General features: G+C 41.6%; 1 protein-coding gene across 1 annotated transcript in view; it reads right to left on the bottom strand.

Moving 5' to 3' along the window:
* Positions 1-208: 208 nt before the first annotated feature.
* The window catches only part of si:ch73-62b13.1 (Carbohydrate sulfotransferase 1-like), a 28,320-nt gene continuing 8,703 nt past the window's right edge, over positions 209-19,825 (bottom strand). The window contains exon 3 of the mRNA XM_043708848.1: positions 209-2,271. Coding sequence (XP_043564783.1) covers positions 1,157-2,271 — 1,115 coding nt within the window. The 3' untranslated portion in view covers positions 209-1,156. The remainder of the gene's footprint in view (positions 2,272-19,825) is intronic.

Raw genomic sequence — 19,825 nt, 5'->3', positions numbered from 1 at the left:
TGAATAAAAAGGAACATGATATTTATTTTAGCATTGATTTCCATTGCCGTTTCTAGCTGCATCGACTCACACAAGACAGCAGATAATAAAAACACTTTGCCATCCACCCATTCCTGGTGAAAACACAGCCACATGCAAATAAACATTGGATTTAACATCAATCCTTTTTAATTGAAACAAGATTACAGTCAAAAGATGCACCCTCCCCATCTCCGATACTGAAATCACCAAGTACCTTGTGTTTGAGTTCTCTCTCTTACCAAAATAAAACAAAATCTTTTATTTGCACTTCTGAAAATACTGCACACATCATTAATTTCCTTAAACGGTGTGTCCTGTTGGTATGGAAGCCTCAGCTGTAAAGCAGGATCCTAGTAACGGTTCAGAGATAACAGACAAGTTTATGGCCTGTTGCAGGGAACCATCTTGAGCTCATCTTCCCCAGAGCTCCACTCTCTTTCTCTATCCTAATTGCGCTCTCTATCTATTACTCTTTCCTCATCATTCTCTTCTCCACTAATCTCTTGCGTTTCCTCCCTCCTAAGGTTGCCTCACTACCTCACTCCTTTTTTCTCTCTCTGATTGCTTCTCTCCCTAATTTTCTCTCTCTTTCTCCTATTCAGCTAATCTCTCCTCCTCTCCAAACTCTCTCTCTCTCCTTTCTAATATCCATGCACTTTCTTCCTCTCCATCACTCATTTACTCTTTTGCTCTTCTTCCTTATCATTTTCACTGTCTCTCTCTCTCTCTTCTCATCCTACCTGTCCCTTTCTCCTACCTAATCTGTCCCTCTCCCTTCAATCACCCTCCCTCCTTTTCGATTACTTCCTCTCCCACCCAATTCCTCACTCCCTCTTTCTCTCCATTCTCGATTTCAATCAGTGCTGCTGCCAGGGATTCAATCAGCCCAAAGTTGTTCCCACGGACTGGGAATTTTTTTTTCTGGAGTCCAACTGGAGCCAGAGGCTGTAAACCCAATGGGTCCCCGAGGGCCAAGTGTGGGTGTGACTTGGGCCACCAGTGTGTACCACCCTGAACCCAGCCCGATATCCAGCCACAGCTCCTGGCTCCTCCTCCTGCACGGGCATCCCTCATCTCCCCACTTCTTTAGGAGGTCATTATTTAAACGTCTTTATTGCAGCTGCACAGTTCATGGCTACAGGAAAGGAGCAAAAATCTTGGGTTCCACCAAACTGTTGGAGAGGTTCCGCAAATCCTTCAGCGACTGCACCAGTTGGTAGCCCAGTTGGTTCAGAGTGTCATTGCAGAGCTGTTGGACTGTCTGCACAATCTGGAAGGAGAGGTTGAGCCTCCAGTTTTCTGCCGTGGCTGACGAGTTCCTTGTGGTTGTGTACTTGTAATTCCTTGTTGAGCCACTTGTGGCCCTCGTGTTGTGAAGTATCCATCTCTTAACCTGACTGTCCACATCCAAACCAATGAAGTGGTAAATCTCAGCGGTCTTTTTGAAAGGTTCCCTTGCCAGCTCTTCATATCTCACCAACATGTACTTGCCCCGCAGCCAGGGTGGTCTGCTTAACCCCGTGCCTGCCGAGTTGAGGAGGTCGTTGCAAGTGGTCGCTATTTGGGACAGATCCACGCTGTGCGGCTTTCTGCCGGTGGCGTTCCAGATTTTCCAGGCTCGGAAATTTTCCGTGAAGGTGCCCATCCTGGAGGCAAGTATTCCCCTGGGGTCTCGGACCAAGTGGATGATCTTCAGGTCGAGCCTGGGGTCATCGCTCAGGAGGCGGATGTCCTTGATCTCAGGTATCCTGACGGTCTTGATGGCCACGTGAGGGCGTGCCCGACAAACCTGCGATGCCAGGGTCAGGTTCAGTGCCCTGCACCGCCTGGCACAGAGATACTCAATCACCTCCTTGGAGCCCCGATCCCAGTGGCAAAGTGGGGGTTCACACAGAGCATTGCTGGCCCCTCTCCGAAAAAACGCGGTGGTTTCGTGGTCCCTGGGCGTAGGCTTCATGTAATTCTCCAGGAAATTCAGGTTACAGTCATACAGGCTGCTGAGCAAGTCCCTGTGTGCCCCCAGGAGAGCCCGTCTGTCCAATGTGTTCCTCACCCTGGTACTTGAGTTCGCAAACACCTGTTGCACATGATAGAGAGGCTCATACAGATAAAAGATAGCAGGGTGCTGATTGAACAGCTGCCCTAGGAAGGAGGATCCACTCCTGGTCGTGGCAAAGATCAGGATATGTTTCCTGGTGGGTGTTTGGTCATTCGCTTGTGGGCCAGTCATCCCAGAGCAGCTACTAACACCTACAACAGAAGAGGAGAAAGGTCACATACTGTTGACAGGCTTCGATGTGTGGTTATATTTTGTACCCAGCAAAGGAATATCTGGCTCAATAATTGCCCCTGTGTTCCTTGCAACTATGTTTAAAGATGCCTGTTAATTGTTTATTTTAGGACAACCACACCCAGTGCCACAGCACTCCAGGTGAGTGGCACTGCTCAGAATTGTACCCAGCGATCCAAACGTACATTCAGCGATCCAATTTTGAACCATTGCCCAGAACTGTACCCAGTGATCCAGATGTGAATCAATGCCCAGCTGTCCATTTCCTTAAAAGTGGTATTGTAGGCAGAGAGGATACTGAAGAAAGCATTTAGTACAATTGCCTTTATTGGTCAGTCCATTGAGTATAGGAGTTGGGAAGTCATATTGTGGCTGCACAGGACATTGGTTAGGCCACTTCTGGAATACTGCATTCAACTCTGGTCTCTCTGCTATAGGAAGGATGTTGTGAAACGTGAAAGGGTTCAGAAAAGATGTTGCCAGGGTTGGAGGGTTTCAGCTATAAGGAGAGGCTGAATAGGCTGGGGTTGTTTTCCCTGGAGCATCAGAGGCTGAGCGGTGATGTCATAGAGGTTTGTAAAATCATGCGGGCCACGTTTAGGATGAATAGCCGTGGTATTTTCCCAGAGTAGGGGAGTCCAAAACTAAAGGGCATAGGTTTAAGATGGGAAGGGAAAGATTTAAAACGGATCTAAGCAGCAACGTTTTCATGCAGACAGCAGTGCATGTATGAATGAGCTGCCAGAAGAAGTGGTGGAGGCTGGTACAATTACAACATTTAAAAGGCATTTGGATGGGTAAATGAATAGGAAGGGATTAGAGGAATATGGGCCAAATGCTGGCAAACTAAACGACAATAATTTAGATATCTGATTGGTATGGACATGTTGGACCAAAGGGTCTATTTCCATGCTGTTCAACTTTATGACTCCATGTGCGCTCAGTTCTCTAGATGTGTATTTCCCAGTGCCCAGAAGTGTACTGTGTCCCAACTCTCCAGATCTGAGCAACTGTCTAGAACTGTACCTTGAGTTCCTGATGTGTATTTCCCAGTGCCCAGAACTATACTCCAAGTACCAGCAGTAATCATCCTAGTATCCAGAATAGTACCTGGTGCTGTGGGTGTAACTGTAAAGTATTCACAAAAGATTGATAATGAGGGGGCAGAGATTTAAAATAATTTATAAAATAAGGGAAAGGAATGTAAGGAAAATCTTTCTCACACAGTGAGAACTCAGGTCTGGAATGCACTACCTGATGGTGCCTTCAATCAGGACATTCGAAAGGGAATTAAATTCTTATATGAAAAGGAACAATGTGCAGGGTTAGGGGAGAAAGCAGGAGAGTGATTTTAAGTGACCAATTCATTTGGAGAGTGGGTGCAAACATGAAAATAGTTTACATTAAATTACAAAGCCTGATAGCACTATGTATGCTGTTGACAAAGTATTAATCAAGAAATAAAATAATTTCATCACAAAGGCAAAGAAATAAATTTGGAGTTTCAGGCAAATTGGACAAATGAAAATGATCAGAACGAGTTTGGAAGCATGAAAGGCAATTTCCTTGAACTATTGTTGAACTAAACTGGGAAGAAGGCATTTTTGAAGTTCTCTGTAATGAGGCAGGGTTAATTAGTAACTTAATCCTTTGGGGAAGAGTGAGCATATTATGTTAGAATTTCACATTGAGTTTGAGTGGTTCACTTAAACTGGAAACTAGAGTATTGAACGTAATGATAAAGCCAGTTACATCGACATGAAGTACACGTACGGTAAAGTAGATAGATAAATGGGATTAAAATATTGGATCAGAGGTAAGAGGTGTGTTACATTTAAACAAAAATTTCATAATTCTCAACATTAAAGAATAAAAATCCCGAAGAGAAATGGCTAACTAACCTTTGGCTAACTAAAGAGGTGAAGGACAACATTGGATTAGAAAGAGAAGGTTTATAATATTGTCAAAGAGATTTGGAAGTTCATGGACTGGGGAATGCACTAGCAAGGGATGACAGATGCATTTAACCAACCAGACAGACAGCAAACGCATTCAGAAACTTCATGGAGAATCCAAAGAGGTGACGTTGGGGCATTAGAGCCCGTCTCCCCACCCCTCAGGACTACTACACTGAATTTTTCAGTCACCTGAGAACCTGTCAAACTGGAACGGAAGTATGTTACCCTTGATCCCAAAGAACAGCTTGAGAAGATGACTAAATGCAAGTTATTTTCTCTAATGTATCAGTAGGCCTGCTGTATCATCGGAGAATTCCAGTATATCTGTTGCACGTAACCTCGCTCTCTAAAAACCCACTTTCTGGGTTTTGTTATTCCCACTGCCAGCCCCCAGACATTATATTGCCAATAACATATTCAGTTTTTTAAAGTGCTTTATTCCAGAAAGTGTCTGGAAAATATTTCAGTGACTGCAGCAATTGTCAATAAACTATGTCCCTGGTTTATGAGTCACTGAATCCACAGGGAATCATGTATGCAGTGGGCAAACTGTGAGACTGAAATCTAGATTTTGAACCAGTCCTCTCTCTCATCCAGCTCACTCGTCATCAAATGTCACCTTGACTAAATGGGGCAAGTTGGAAATAGAAAGGTTCAGCAGCAAATGAAGTTTCATCTTTCCGTTACATCTCTTTAAAATGACAAACAGTCATCCATCTGTTCTGCAGACATGGAAGAGGTGATGGTGCATTGAGCAAGATTACTCTGTGAATCCTTCATCCTACTGAGCAGCAAAACAGAACAACCTTTCCCTCTGGGGTTTCTGCCCTATCAGTGAAATGACAAGGGGACCTAGTCAATAGCTAAGGGACCAGAAGACCTAAGAAATAGGAATTGGAGGAGACCATTTTGCCCTCGAGCCTGGCCTGCCATTCAATAGGATTATGGTCGATCCAGCACACCTCACATCCAGTTTCCTGCCTGTTCCCCATAACCTTTGATTCCCTGCTGATGAAGAACCTATCTCTCCTAGACTTACATACACACAAGGTCTGGTTCTGCAAGGATGACTGTGTAAAGCTGTTGTCTGATCATCTGTGAGACAATTCTCCCAAGTTTGGAATGAGCTGCTGGACGTTGGTCGAAAGGACATTGCAGAGTTGACAGAACTGCTTATGCCATTGTCACACCCAGTGCCTTTGTCAAAGTCCATCCAGTTTCATTCTTTTCTTTGGGCTTTGTAACGATTTATAGAGTCACAGAGTCATAGAGCTGTACAGCACGGAAACAGACCCTTCAGTTCAACTTGTCCATGCCGACCAGATATCCTAAATAAATCTTGTCCCATTTGCCAACATTTGGTCTATATCCCTCTAGACCCTTCCTATTCAGAAACTCATCTAAATGCCTCTTAAATGTTGTAATTATGCCAGCTTCCACCACCTCCTCTGGCAGCTCACTCCATACATGCACCACCCTCTGTGTGAAAATGTTGTCCCTTAGATGTCTTTTAAATCTTTCCCCTCTCCCCTTAAATCTATGCTCTCACCCCCAGGGAAAAGACTTGTCGATTTACCCTATCCATGAACTCCATGATCACCCCTGAGCCTCCAACAATCCAGGGAAAACAGCCCTAGCCTATTCAGCCTCTCCCTATAGCTCAAATCCTCCAACCCTGGCAACATCCTTGTAAATCTTTTCTGAACCCTTTCAGGTTTCACAATATTCCTGCTTGGTCACTTCAAAGGGCTAATAAGAATCATCCACATGGCTATGGGTCTAGAGTCACAGGGAGCTGAAAACAACAGACTTCCTTCTCCTCTTTGACCTTGAGATATTTTCTATGTTAAAGGTCCTCTAGAAAGGATGTCAAACCTCACCTGTCAGCCTTAATGTGCAGCTATATAAATCATCTAAATTCAAAAGGCTCGACCATCCATACAAATCAACCTGTCGTACATTTCCAGCAATTGCTGCTTTCTTTAAAAAAAAAAGTTGAATCTGCTCTGGTGAATTAGTTTTATGACATTCAATATTTACATTAAATTTTCATAGAAAATCAACTACATCAAAATAGGCAGCATAAATAATCCACATTGCTCGCACACTGACAACATCCTTCTCTTCATAATGATTACAGCTAAGTCTGTGTGGTTTATTTTTGCTTCAACTTTGAAATGTCATTCTTGAGATTGGGTTCATTGATTCAAATTTCAAAGGTCTTCCATATATATATAGATATATATCAGCTTCACTTTGATCTAAAGAACTGTCTTGTCCCACCATAGAATTGTGTGTGGTTTAACACTGACAGCAGAATCTGCACCAGTGACCTTCTGTAAATTAACACCAGGAATTTGTCAAGTAATTTCTCCTCAATATAATTGAGTTTTCAACAAAGTATTTGGCTTGCAGAAATCTCCCACGCTGGTTAAAAGTGAATGAATTTGTTTGATTTTACTGGAAAATCAGGGAGTGCCGAGAGAATTGGAATTGGAGTTTGACCTGTTAAGTACAGCATGAGGCCATTCAGTTCTTCAAATCTGTTCCACTGTTCAATGATTATAGAAACATTGGACTCAGGAGCAGGAGGGTGTTATTTGCTCCCTTGAGCCTGCTCCATTCAATGACTGATTTGGTTGTGGTGTTAACTCCAACTTCCTGTCTCTACTCAATAACCCTTGACTCCCTTTCCACCAAAACTCCAACTAACTTCAGCCTTGCATAAATCCAATGACCCAGCCCTAACTGCTTTCTGGGTAAGAGAATTCCACAACTAACAACCCTCTGACAGAAAATATTTCTGCTTATCTCTGTCCTAAGTGGGAACCTCTTAGTCTTAGATTGTTTCCTCAAGTTCCAGTCTGCCCTGGTTCTGAAAGGGTTAGTGTTGGAGACTGCATTCACCTCCACCCAGCCTGATGACATCTTGGGTACGAGCAAAAGGAGACTAGCTCAAACCCTAATGGAGACAGACGTATTATCTCTGGCTTCTGACAGTCTTAGCAATTATGTTTAAGTGGCCAATGTGCCTTGTACTTAATGGGAGACAAAATGAGAAGAGAAGGTCTATTGAGATGAGTGATGATGGCAAAAGTGTTTTTTGTGGCCATGTAAAACCAGCAAGTCAAAAGAGGCTCAAGCATATTCAATTCCAAATAAAGAGTTGCCAAAAATATCCTACTATTCATCAGTGCATTGAAGGATGGCCAGACTGATTGTTGAGCACACAAGATGCTCTCTTTTGACTCATTTTGACTCAGCATTTTGACTCACAAATGGTTTACTAGCTTATGACTGAAGGTTTTAGCTCAGTTGGCTAGATTGATGGTTTACAGTGCAGTGTGATGCCAACAGCATGGGTTCAATTCCCATCACCAATTTGAGGTTACCATGAAGGACTCTCCTTCTCAACCTCTTCCCTTGCCAGAGGTCTGGTGGCCCTCAGGTTAAATCACCACCAGTCGCTTCACTCTAATGAGAGAGTAGCCACTATGGCCTGGTAAGACTGCGGTGACACAATAAAAAAAAACTGAAGATTAGTTATTCCAGTTTCCCTTTGGGAAGATGTCTTCGAAAGGATACAAAGGGGCCATTTAGGCACTATCAGGCATACAGTCAAAGGTCAGTCAACAGTGTGATAGTCAGAAATCTGTCATTACACAGGATTGTGGGAGGACGGTCAATGGCCCTACCACCACTGAAGAAAACAGATGGCAGCAATCAACTATAATTGTGAGAAGGTGCAAATAAGGAGAAAAAGAATGAGCAACATAATTCACTTGAGCTCACTGAGGAATCTTTAACGAAAACTGTCCAGACACCAAACAGTACAGCAAACAAACTGATGCAGTAGATTTCAATTTGGTGCTGGCTGATGAGCTGACATAAGCTCAACAGCAGCATTTCAGTCGTTTATCTTCTGGAGAAGAATTATTGGTACCATTGACAGTGATAATGCTGAGGAACCAGCAAACTTTCAGCAGCACAACTAAGGATGTGAAAATGGCTAGTCCATCAACAAGCTTTCCACAGAGGGCAAATTAAAGACATACAGTCATAGAGTCATAGAGCTGTACCGCATAGAAACATACTCTTCGGTCTAACCAGTCCATGCTGACCATGTTCCCAAACTAAACTAGTCCCACCTGCTTGCGTTTGGCCCATACCCCTCCAAACTCTTCCTATGCATGTACTTATCCAAATGTTTTCCCTCAACACCATTTTCCCAAGCAATCCCCAAACCCTTTGATATCCATGTGTATCTTAATTCCATTCACTCACATTAGCTCTACATATTTAATGTTAACTCTCAAAAATCTATTGGTTTCAGATTTAAAATCAGATTCAGTTAACCTCTATTGCTTTTTTATGGGAGAGAGTTCTGCACTTCCACCGCTCCGTGTGTGAAGAAGTTCTTGATAGGCTATGCCCACATTGTCTTGGACTCCCCAACCCCCCAAAAAGGGTTTCTTTTTATCTATATTTTCAACACTAGCTACTTCAAATATAATTAATTGGCTGTAAAATGTTTTGGGACATCTTGCATTCGTGACAGATGCAACACAAATGCACTTATATCTTATTTTCTGCTTTTTATTCTTTGTCTTTGCTATAAGTTCTTTTCAAAATCCAAAATATCTCAAATGACTCATAGCCAAATCCTTTATATTTCAGGAAACACAAACTGAGCTTATATTGGCATAGCACCAGTGATGATTATCACATTTGCAGAGTAGAATCTTTTGAACTTAATAGAATCCCAAAAGTATCGAAGCAGCTATTCAGCCCATCAGTCCACACGAGCATCCACCCAGAATGACTCCCCTATCCTATCCCTGCATATCCCATGGCTAATCTGCCAAGTCTGCACATCCCTGGACACTAAGGGCAATTTAACATAGCTAATCCACCTAACCTGCACAGCTTTGGACTGTGGGAGGAAACCAGACATCCCAGAGGAAACCCACGCAGCCACGGGGAGAATGTGCAACCTCCACGCAGACAGTCGCCCCGAGGCTGGAATTGAACCTGGCTCCCTGGTGCTGTGAGGCAGCAGTGCGGACCACTGAGCCAATGTGCCACCCTAACTTCTTCACAGGGCATGGCCACTGCCAAAAGGCTGCATTGAGTCATTCCCTCATTATTATGAACTAGTTTGAGTGGACACAGTTTAAGACGCCTACCATCAAGGGCATTTCTTTTCTCCCAGAGGATTGTTAGGGGAAGATTATGGGATGGGGAAACTGAGGCATAGACAGGAAAATGAAGTTGAAACCATTACCAGAACAGCAAAGATCTTATTTAATGATAAGATTTCCACGTGTGCAGAGGCTGTAAATTTACCGGAAGCTTAAAGGAGCCTTTAAAATTAAAAGATAAAAACATTTTGACCACTGCAATTGGGTTTTTGTGATAATCTTTCTGTCCACATCCTCACATTTTCTAGTCCACAAATTATTGAAATTATAGAATTATCAACACAAGGGAACTATGAGCATTTCAGCATCTTCATGTTGTGCTTGCAACTGGCAGGATGGTAGAAAGCAATCTAGATTCAGTTTCATCAATGTTCATCCTACAAATCCTAAATTCCTATTATAGAGCAAACCTCAGACAATGAATGAGTCCAATGTGCAGATACCATTATAAAACACATACTGGAACCAAGTCAGTAGCTGTAATAATTACCCAATTAAGAATGGTGTCTTTTTGTTTCTTTCAAACACAAGAAAGAGAAACAAGGGTAGTTCATTGAACCCCAATTCATCATTCAATCAGATCAAGACTGATCTTCTACCTCCATACCATTTTCCTGCACTATCTCTATATCCCTTGATGTTCTCAATATGCAGGAATCTCTGTCTTCAACAAGCTCAATAACAGAGCTTCCACAGCTCTCTGGGATATGGAATTCCAGAGATTCATCATCCGCTGAGTGAAGAAATTACTCCTCATCTCAGTCCTAAATGGCCTACCACTTATACTGAGACCGTGTCTCCTGATTCTAAACATACCTTCCCAACCAGGGGAAACATCGTTCATGCATCCACCCTGTTCAGCCCCTAGTAGAAATTGTATATGTTTGAATGAGAATCAACTCTCATCCTTTTGAACTCCAGTCTGTTTAAATGATCCTAATAGAGGAGTCCCTCCACCTCAGGATTTAGTTTGGTGAACATATATCGCACTCTCTCAATGAATAAGTATATCTTTCTATAAGTAAGGATACTAAAACTGCACACAACCCTCTGGGTGTGGTCTTACCCAGGGTCTATATAACAGCAGTAATTCACCTTCACTTCTTTACTCAAATCCTTTTGCACTAATAACCAACATATCACTTGCCTCCCTATATGCTTGCTCTACTTGTATGTTATCTTCCAGATTTTCCCAGCAAACCAGATATCTTCATTTTTTTCCACACAGTATTCCATCTGTCAATTTTTTTGCCCCACTCACTTAGCCTTAGATGGAGGGTGGTTCGTGTGTGGAATGAGCTTCCTGAGGAAGTGGCGGCTGTGGGTACAATTACAATGTTTAAAAGACATTTGGATAGGTACATGAATAGGAAAGGTTTGGAAGGATATGGGCCAGGAGCAGGCAGGTGGGACTAGGTTAGTTTGGGGTTATGATCAGCATGGATTGATTGGACTAAAAGGTCTGTTTCTGTGCTGAATGACTGTAAGACTCTCCAAGTGCTCTTGAAGTACCTTTCTCATAACTCACACTTCCACCCAGTTTATTTTGTAATATGCAAACTGAGAAATATTACCTATAATTGCCATATCCAAAACAAATTCCTAAAATTGTGAAAGTTTAGAGCCCAACTATTGATGCATGCAATATCCCACCAGCCAAATTGAAAATAATCAATTTTTCTCACTCTGATTTCTTATCATTAACTAGCTCACAATCTATGCCTGTACATTTCCCCAATCTCTTGTGCTCTGATTTTAATTTCTAAATGTACAACATTTACTAGTCTCCTTAATCTATTCTTCTAGTTATATGTCCAAAAAGGTACGTTAAGCATAATGTCTGTCATCAATTCACATTGTCTATGCCCAACACTAGCATACTTACTTTTATTTTATAAATTCTAGCATTTTCCACACACTGGATGTTAAGTAAACAGGTCTGTAGTTCCTTTAACTCTCTCCCTACATTCTGAAACAGTGGGGTTAAATTTGCCACTCTGAAATCCGCAGGAATCACACTATCCAGCATCTATAGAATTGTGAACAATGAATACCAATGCATCAACAGCCATCAGTTCCAGCATGCTGGGATATAGGTGATCACGTCCAGGACATTTGTTATGTTTGAGGAAGTAGCCAAGGAAGTTGATGACAGTACTGCAGTTGATGTGTTTATATGGATTTTAGGAAGACCTTTAACAAGGTCACACATAGGAAACTGATAAAGAAGGTAAAACCACAGGGGATCCAGGGTAACTCGGTAATTTGATCCAAATTTGGCTTAGTAGCAGGAGACAGGGGGTGGTGGTAGAGGCTAATATCATACCACAGGGATCAGTGCTGGGTCCCTTATTGTTCGTGATATGTATAATTGATATCAATGAGAATGTGGGGTGGTGAGTTTGATAGGCAAGTTTACGGATGACATGAAGATTGCCCTGGTGATTTACAATGGGGAAGAAGGTTACAGGAAGACATAAACAGATTGGTCAGGTGGGAGATTGGGAGATCAGTGGTAGATAGAATTTAAGCCTGATAAATGTGAGGTGATGCACTTTGGAAGAAGTAATAAGGAAGTACTCAACAAATGGTAGGATATTAGGAAAGTCAGAGGTACACACCATAGGAATTGGAGCAGAACTAGGCCATTCAGCCCATTGGGTCTGCTCTTGATCGCTGATTCAATCGTGGCTGATATGTTTCTCATCCCCATTCTCCTGGCTTCTCCCATAACCTTTGATCCACTTCCTAACCAAGATACTATCCATCTCTGTCTTAAATACAATCAGTGACTTGGTTTCCACAGCTTTCCATGGTAATGAGTTCCAAAGATTAACCATCCTTCTGTTGAAGAAATTCCTCCTCATTTAAGTTCTAAAAGAGCGTCCCTTCACTCTGAGGCTGTGTCCTTGTGCCCTAATCTCTCCTACTAGTGAAAACATCTCCATGGCCACTCAATGAAGGTCTTTCAGTATTCTGTAAGTTTCAATGAGATTCCCCATCATCCTTCTAAACACCATTGAGTATTGACCCAGTGTCCTCAACGGATTCATCACATGACAAGCCTTTCATTCCCAGGATAATTTGTGTAAATCCCATTTGGACCCTCTCCAATGCCAGAATATCCTTCCTTTGATACGGGACCCAAAACTGCTCACAATATTCTAATTGCTGTCTGACCAGTGCCGTATGCAGCCTCAGCAGTACATCTCTGCTCTTTATTCTTGTCCGCTTGAAATGAATGCTAACTTTGCATTTGCCTTCCTGACAACTGAACTTGCCTAGGCAAAAATGAGTACTGCAGATGCTGGAGACCAGAGTCAAGAGTGCAGTGCTGGAAAAGCACAGCAGGCCAGGCAGCATCCGAGGAGCAGGAAAACCAACATCTCAGGCAAAAGTGCCTGTTAACCTTAAGAGAATCTTGAACTAGGACTCGTAAGTCCTATGTACTTCAGATTTTCAAAGCATTTCCCCATTTAGAATATAGACTACACCTTTATTCTTCCTACCAAAGTGCATAACCTCATACTTTCCCACATTGCATTCCAGAGGGATTTTAGACTGCTTGTCCACAAATCCTTGAAGGTGGCTGGGTAAGTTAATGGAGTCATTAAGAACTATATGGGACCCTTGCCTTTATCAGTTGAGGAATGTGGTGCTGGAAAAACACAGCAGGCCAGGCAGCATCCAAGGAGCAGGAGAATCGACGTTTCGGACATAAACTCTTCTTCAGGAATTCCGCGGAGCAGGAGAATCGACGTTTCGGGCATAAGCCCTTCTTCAGGATTCCTGAAGAAGGGCTTATGCCCGAAACGTCGATTCTCCTGCTCCTCGGATGCTACCTGGCCTGCTGTGCTTTTCCAGTACCATATTTTTCAGCTCTGGTCTCCAGCATCAGCAGTGCTCACTTTTCTCCACCTTTATCAGTTGAGGCACAGACTATAAGAGCAGGGAGGTTATGTCGGGGGTGGAGAGAATTTTGGTTTGGCCACTGCTGGAGTATTATGTGCAGTACTGGTCACTACAATCTAGGAAGGACATGATTCCACTGGAAGTGGTACAGAGGAGATTCACCAGGATGTCACCTGGGATGGAGTGCTTTAGCAATGAAGAGAGGCAGGATAAACTCAGGTTGCTTTCTTTGGAGCAGCAAAGGTTGAAGGGGAGACCTGACTGAGATGTATAAGATTAAGAGGGAGGTGGTTAGGGTGGATAGAAAGCAGCTGAGACCTTTAGCTGAACTGTCAGAAACAAGGCAGCGCACTTTAAAAGTGAAAGGCAAGAGTTTAATTTAGAGGGTGGTGAGAATCTGGAACACACAGCCTTGGCGGTAGTTGAGATGGGTAACCTCACAACCTTTAAACAGTACTTGGACGCACACTTGCTCCTCAGATGCTGCCTGAACTGCTGTGCTCTTCCAGCACCACTAATCCAAAATCTGGTTTCCAGCATCTGCAGTCATTGATTTTACCTAGCACACTTGAAATGTTGTAGCATTCAAAGCTATGGGCCTAGTGTGGGCAAGTGGGACTACCGTAGACTTAGCACAGTTTTGGTGGTACACACTTGACAGGTTGAAAGGCCTCTTCTGTACTATATGAAGCTTTGATTTTATAATTATTATACTTTAGGTCCCATTAAAATCTCTGGTACTATCTGTTTCACTAATGTTAATATTGTTTACACTAGTCCCTAGATTCTTCATGACATTAAGGATTTATTCTCTGTCATTTCCTCACTCCCCATTATAAATTCTCCAGGCTTTGCTTGTAAAGAATCCTTGTTTGTTTTAGTTCATCTTTTCCTTTATCCATACCTACAGAAATGTGTATACTCCGTATTTATAATTCTCAGGAGTTAACTCACATATTCTATGTTCCTTTTCACAATATTTTACTTGGTCATTCTTTGCAGAGTTATAAAATACTCCCAACCTTCAGATTTACCTTATTTTATACTAATTTTATAGGTCTTTTCCTTTGATATAATATTATCCTTGATTTCTCTTGCTAGGTACAATTTCCTTGCTGGGTGTTTGAAAAGTTAAAGGAATTATTTTTAGTGTAAACTATCATTTGTTCTTCAAATGTTAGATGCTGCCTGTCAACCATCATACATTTTAATGTCGTTTTCTAATCCACCATAGCCAATTTGCCCTAGCACAATCATAATTTCCTTTGTTTAGATTTAAAACCCGGCTTCTAACTGAAATATTGCTTTCAAGCTTAATGCAAAATTCTATCATCTTATAAATCTAACACCTTTCATAAATGTTCCTTTATAAGATTATTATTTAGCCCTTTTTCATTGCACAATACTAGATCTAAAATAGCCCACTCCTTCATCAGCTCCCCTATGGGTTGCTCTAGAAAGCCATCTCACATTTCATCGAAGAATCCAACATTAGTTGTAATTAGATTTACCAAATCTCTGTGCAGTGTCAGAATTCCCACGATATTTGTTTACCCTTGTAACTCCCACCTCTAATCTCCTGATTTATCCAATGATTTACATTATTATGGTTGCTTGGAAGTCAACAAACAACTTCCATCAGCATGCTTATGCATCTTGCTGTTCTTTCTTCCACCCAAACTGATTTTCCATCTTCAGCTTTAGAACGTAGATGAACTCTTACAACAGCACTAATTTTTTCCCCCTTCTTTAAGTAACAGAGCTAATCCACCACCTTTTCCCAATTTCCTGTCCTTCCTAAAATCCAGCTTTGGTTTTTTTGTACCCACAGCTCTGTAAGGGCTATTCGGCAAAACATATGTGCTTCTATTTAAACTGACAACTCATCTGTTTTGTTGCAAATACTGCAAAAACCTACTGTGTGCCTCATTATACTACTATTTTTGTAAATAATTCAGCAATGGTTCTAAGTTGAACTTGTTGACCATATAATAATGATATCGGCTGTAGATGAACTAGAGACATTGGTGATAAAGTTGACTTCGATCCATTAATTCAATAGCAGTTGGTGGAATTTCTTAATCCCACTAGTATAAATAAGGCTATTGGGTCAGCAACTGGAAGGCACAGGTTTAAGATAATTGGCAAAAAGGCTGGAGGGGGAGCTGAGGTGAATTATTTCAGACAGTGACTTGTTACAATCTGGAATCCACCGCCTGAAAGAACATGAGAATGTAAGAATGCAAAAATATAAGAACTTGAAGCAGGAGTTGGCAATTCAGCCCCTGAAGCCTGACCTCAACTCCACTCTCCATAATCCTTTAACCGTTACTAATTTAAAAATCTGCCTGTATTTTCCATCCACCACACGCTGGGGGAGTGAATTCTGCAGATTCATGGCCCTTTGAGAGAAGTAATTTCTCCACATCTCTCATTTAAATCTGTTACTTCTTTGCCTACTACCATAACCTCTCATTCCAGATTGCCCCTAATGAGGAAGCAGCTTTTCTATATCTACTCTGTCAATCCCCTTGAGCATCTGAAATACCTCAGTTAGATTCCCTTTCACTCTTCCAAATTCCAGAGAGTAAAGACCTAAATCTCACTTCATAAGACAATCCTCTCACCTGTGGAATCAATCTTATGAACATCCTCTGAACTGCCTCTAATGCAATTAATATATCCCTTCTCAAGTAATGCCAAAAATGTACAAAATACTCCAGGCGCAGTTTCACTAATGCCTTGTACAATTGCACTTCCCCATTTTTGAATGCTATTCCTCTAACAACAAATAATAAAATTCCATTTGCCTTCCTTATTACCTGCTGTACCTGCATACTAGTGTTTTGCAATTCATGCATGAGGTCAGTCACATCCCTCTGCACTGAAGGACTCTGAAATTTCTCTCCTTTTTTATAATAAGTTGTCTTTCTATTCCTCTGACCAAGATGGATAACCTCTCACTTATCCATGTTAAACTTCATCTGCTAAATTTTGGCCAATTCACCTCACTTATGTATCTCCATTTGTAAATTTCTTATTTATTCATTGCAAAATACTTTCCCATCTATGTTAGTGTCATCTGTAAATTTGGCTATCGTACTTTCTACCCAAGCATCCAACTCACGATTGCATCGAAAATAGTTGAGGCCGAAGGACTGAACCCTGTAACCGCTCATTACAATTTGTTAACCAGGAAAAGACCTATTTATCCCAACTCTCTGCTTTCTGTTGGTAAGCCAATCCTCCATCTAAACTAATAAATTACCTCTAACCCCATGTGATCTGCTCTCATGTATTAAACTATGTCTGGCACCTTATCAAAAGCTTCTAGAAATCCAGATAGACAACATTTACAGGATCCCTATTATCATGTTTGTTACATCCCAAAGCCTTTTTTGTTACATCTTCAAAGAACAGTAGCAAATAGTCAAATATGATTCACTCTTCATAAATCCATGCTGACTCTGATGGATTGCATTTTGACTTTTCAAGATTTCCGGTTATTACTTCCTTAATAATGGGTTCTAATGATTTTGCAATGTCACATGTTAAACTAATTGGTTTGTAGTCTCCTACTTTCTGCCTCCCTCCCATTTTGAATAAGAGTGTTATAATAACATATTCTATTCACTGGAACCTTTCCTGCACCCATGGAATTTTGGAATATCATCAGCAATGGGTCCCCTAACTCTGCTGCCACTTCCTTTAAGACCCGAGGATGTAGGCCATCAGGCCTTGGGGACTGTCTGCCTTCAATCCTACTGGTTTGTTCAGTACTTCTTCCCTCATGATGATGATCGTTGTAAGTTCCTCACTTTCTATAAGCTCTGAAAGGACAGTGGAAGCAGATTCAACAGCTATATTAAAAGGCAATTGGAGAACTATGAACACCCAGAGTAGGAGCAGATTGCTTAGATCCCCAGGCCTGTTCTGCTGTTCAATACTAGAAGCAGGGGGGAATGGATTTGGAAGGCTATTTGGAAATAACAAGAGAGTGAAATAAATTGAAAGCTCTTTTTAAGAAGCCAGTCTCCTTCCATGCAGTATGTGAGTTAGAAAGTCCCATGTTCAAGTCCCATTCCAGGTCTTCAGCACAGAAATCCACATTGGTGCTCTAGAATAGTGTATGGAGTCTGTGGTGTAACAGGCATAGGCTTTCAGACATTAAACCAAGGCCTAGCCTGTCATTTCCAGAGAATGGAAGGTGACATTGCACAATTTCAAAGCAGAGTAGGGAGTTGTTAAGTTGTGTACCCTGGCCAATATGTATTCCTCAATCAATATCAAAAATAATCACCAATAAAGTACCTGTTGAAGCAGCAGCACTCTGAAAGCTTGGAGAAAGTGAGGTCTGCAGATGCTGGAGATCAGAGTGGAGAGTGTGATGCTAGAAAAGCACAGCCGGTCAGACAGCATCCGAGGAACAGGAGAATCAACGTTTCAGGCAGCAGCCCTTCATTCAGGAATCATTCCCAAAACATTGATTCTTCTGCTCCTCGGATGCTGTCTGACTGGCTGTGCTTTTCCAACATCATACTCTCTACTTCCAAAAAAACTTGCTGGACTCTAAGCTGGTGTTGTGTGATTTTAACTTTGTCCACCCCAGTCCACCACTGGCATCTCCACATCATAAATAGTCTGGTCTTTATCGCATTGCTGTTTGTGTGGGTTCACTTTCTGCTGAGGTGATGTGTTCCCTGGTCTGCCCTGAGCTCTTCCCAGGACAGAACTGCAATTTGTGTGCCACGCTTGCTACAGCGCAGCAATGACTACACTTCAGAGTATTTCGTTGGCTGTAAAACATCTTGAGATGCCCAGTGATCATGAAAGGAGGTTCATAAATGCAAGTCTTTCTTTGTACCCCCACAGTTCTGTGAAACAGGTACACTTAAAAAGGCACAGGTCCTAAGAAATACGAGTAACATACTCTGCGGTCAATTGAATCAAGCTTCAACTGACACACAGAATAAAATCTCAATTACAAGACCAGTTTTGTCCAACTCAACTTCCTAAATCATTTCAATATGTTCAATAAAATCAAGACCATGCTGAATTAAAAGTTGTGACTCCTGATCAATTCAAAGAAGCAGCAGATATTTTTCCCCCTTTATTCTTTCAGGGAATGTTGGTATTACTGACAAGGCCAGTATTCTTTTTTGATTAGATTCCCTACAATGTGGAAACAGGCCCGTTGGCCCAACAAGTCCACACCGACCCTCCGAAGAGTAACCCACTCAGACACATTCCCTGATCCGTAATTGCCCTTCAATTGAGTGTCCTGTTAGGCCATTTCGGAGACATGTCGAGTGAACACCTTGTTGTGGAACTGGAGTCACAAGGAGGCCAAACCAGCAGATTTGCTTTCCTACAAATCGCTAGTGAATCTGATCAATCTTTACAATCATGGACAACAGTTTCATGGTCATCATTAGCTTTCAAATGCAGATTTATTAATTGAATGCAAATTCCACCAGCTGCTGTGAATCTGTGTTCCCACAGAATTAGCATGGTACTTCGAATTATAAGTCCACTGACATTACTGTTACGATCCCAGTTGATGGCACAACTGTACAAGTCAGATCCTAGAATAAAGTATGGCTTGATACAGCAGTTTTCTTTTTGCTAGTTAGTTAAAGTGGTGGTTAGTCACTGAATTATATATATCTGAAGCCACAGATTTTCTTCATCAGCAGAACAGATGTTTATTACACAAAAGAATGAAAGAAAATTAATCAAACTAAATATAGAAGACAGCTAGAAATATCTAAAATAAACAATAAATCAAAGTTTCAATCTGTTTCTCAACATTAACCATTATGAAGACTCAAGTCCAGAGAAATTACAACTCCTACCTCAACTCCTTAAGTTTCTGCTTAACTAACTCTTGACAATTCCTTTGCTGTGGAGTTTGGAGACAATTTAATGAGCCCTTTCCAAGTCTGGATACACAATCTTTTCACACATCTGAGAGCCTAAACTTTCCCAGTTCAATAACCTGCAGACTTCTCACCAAACTCTCCTGATTTGGAAGTTTCACAACCATCTGGATAGCAGTTACAGGATAGGTCAGAGTCAGCATGGATTTATGAAGGGGAAATCATGCTTGACTAATCTTCTGAAATTTTTTGAGAATGTAACTCTGAAAATGGACAAGGGAGATCCAGTGGATGTAGTATACCTGGATTTTCAGAAAGCCTTTGATAAAGTCCCACATAGGCGGTTCGTGAGCAAAATTAGGGTATTAGGGGCAAAATACTGACATGGATTGAAAATTGGTTGGCTGACAGGAAACAAAGAGTAGTGATAAATGGCTCCCTTTCAAAATGGCAGGCGGTGACCAATGGGGTGCCGCAGGGATCAGTGTTGGGACCGCAGTTTTTTACAATATAAATTAATGATATAGATTATGGTATTAAAAGTAATATTAGCAAATTTGCTGA

Source organism: Chiloscyllium plagiosum, chromosome 19 (assembly GCF_004010195.1).
Source record: "Chiloscyllium plagiosum isolate BGI_BamShark_2017 chromosome 19, ASM401019v2, whole genome shotgun sequence".
In the NCBI taxonomy this organism is placed as follows: Eukaryota; Metazoa; Chordata; class Chondrichthyes; order Orectolobiformes; family Hemiscylliidae; genus Chiloscyllium; species Chiloscyllium plagiosum.
Note: the sequence above shows the minus strand (reverse complement) of the source record. Positions and strands in the feature narration are given on the sequence as shown.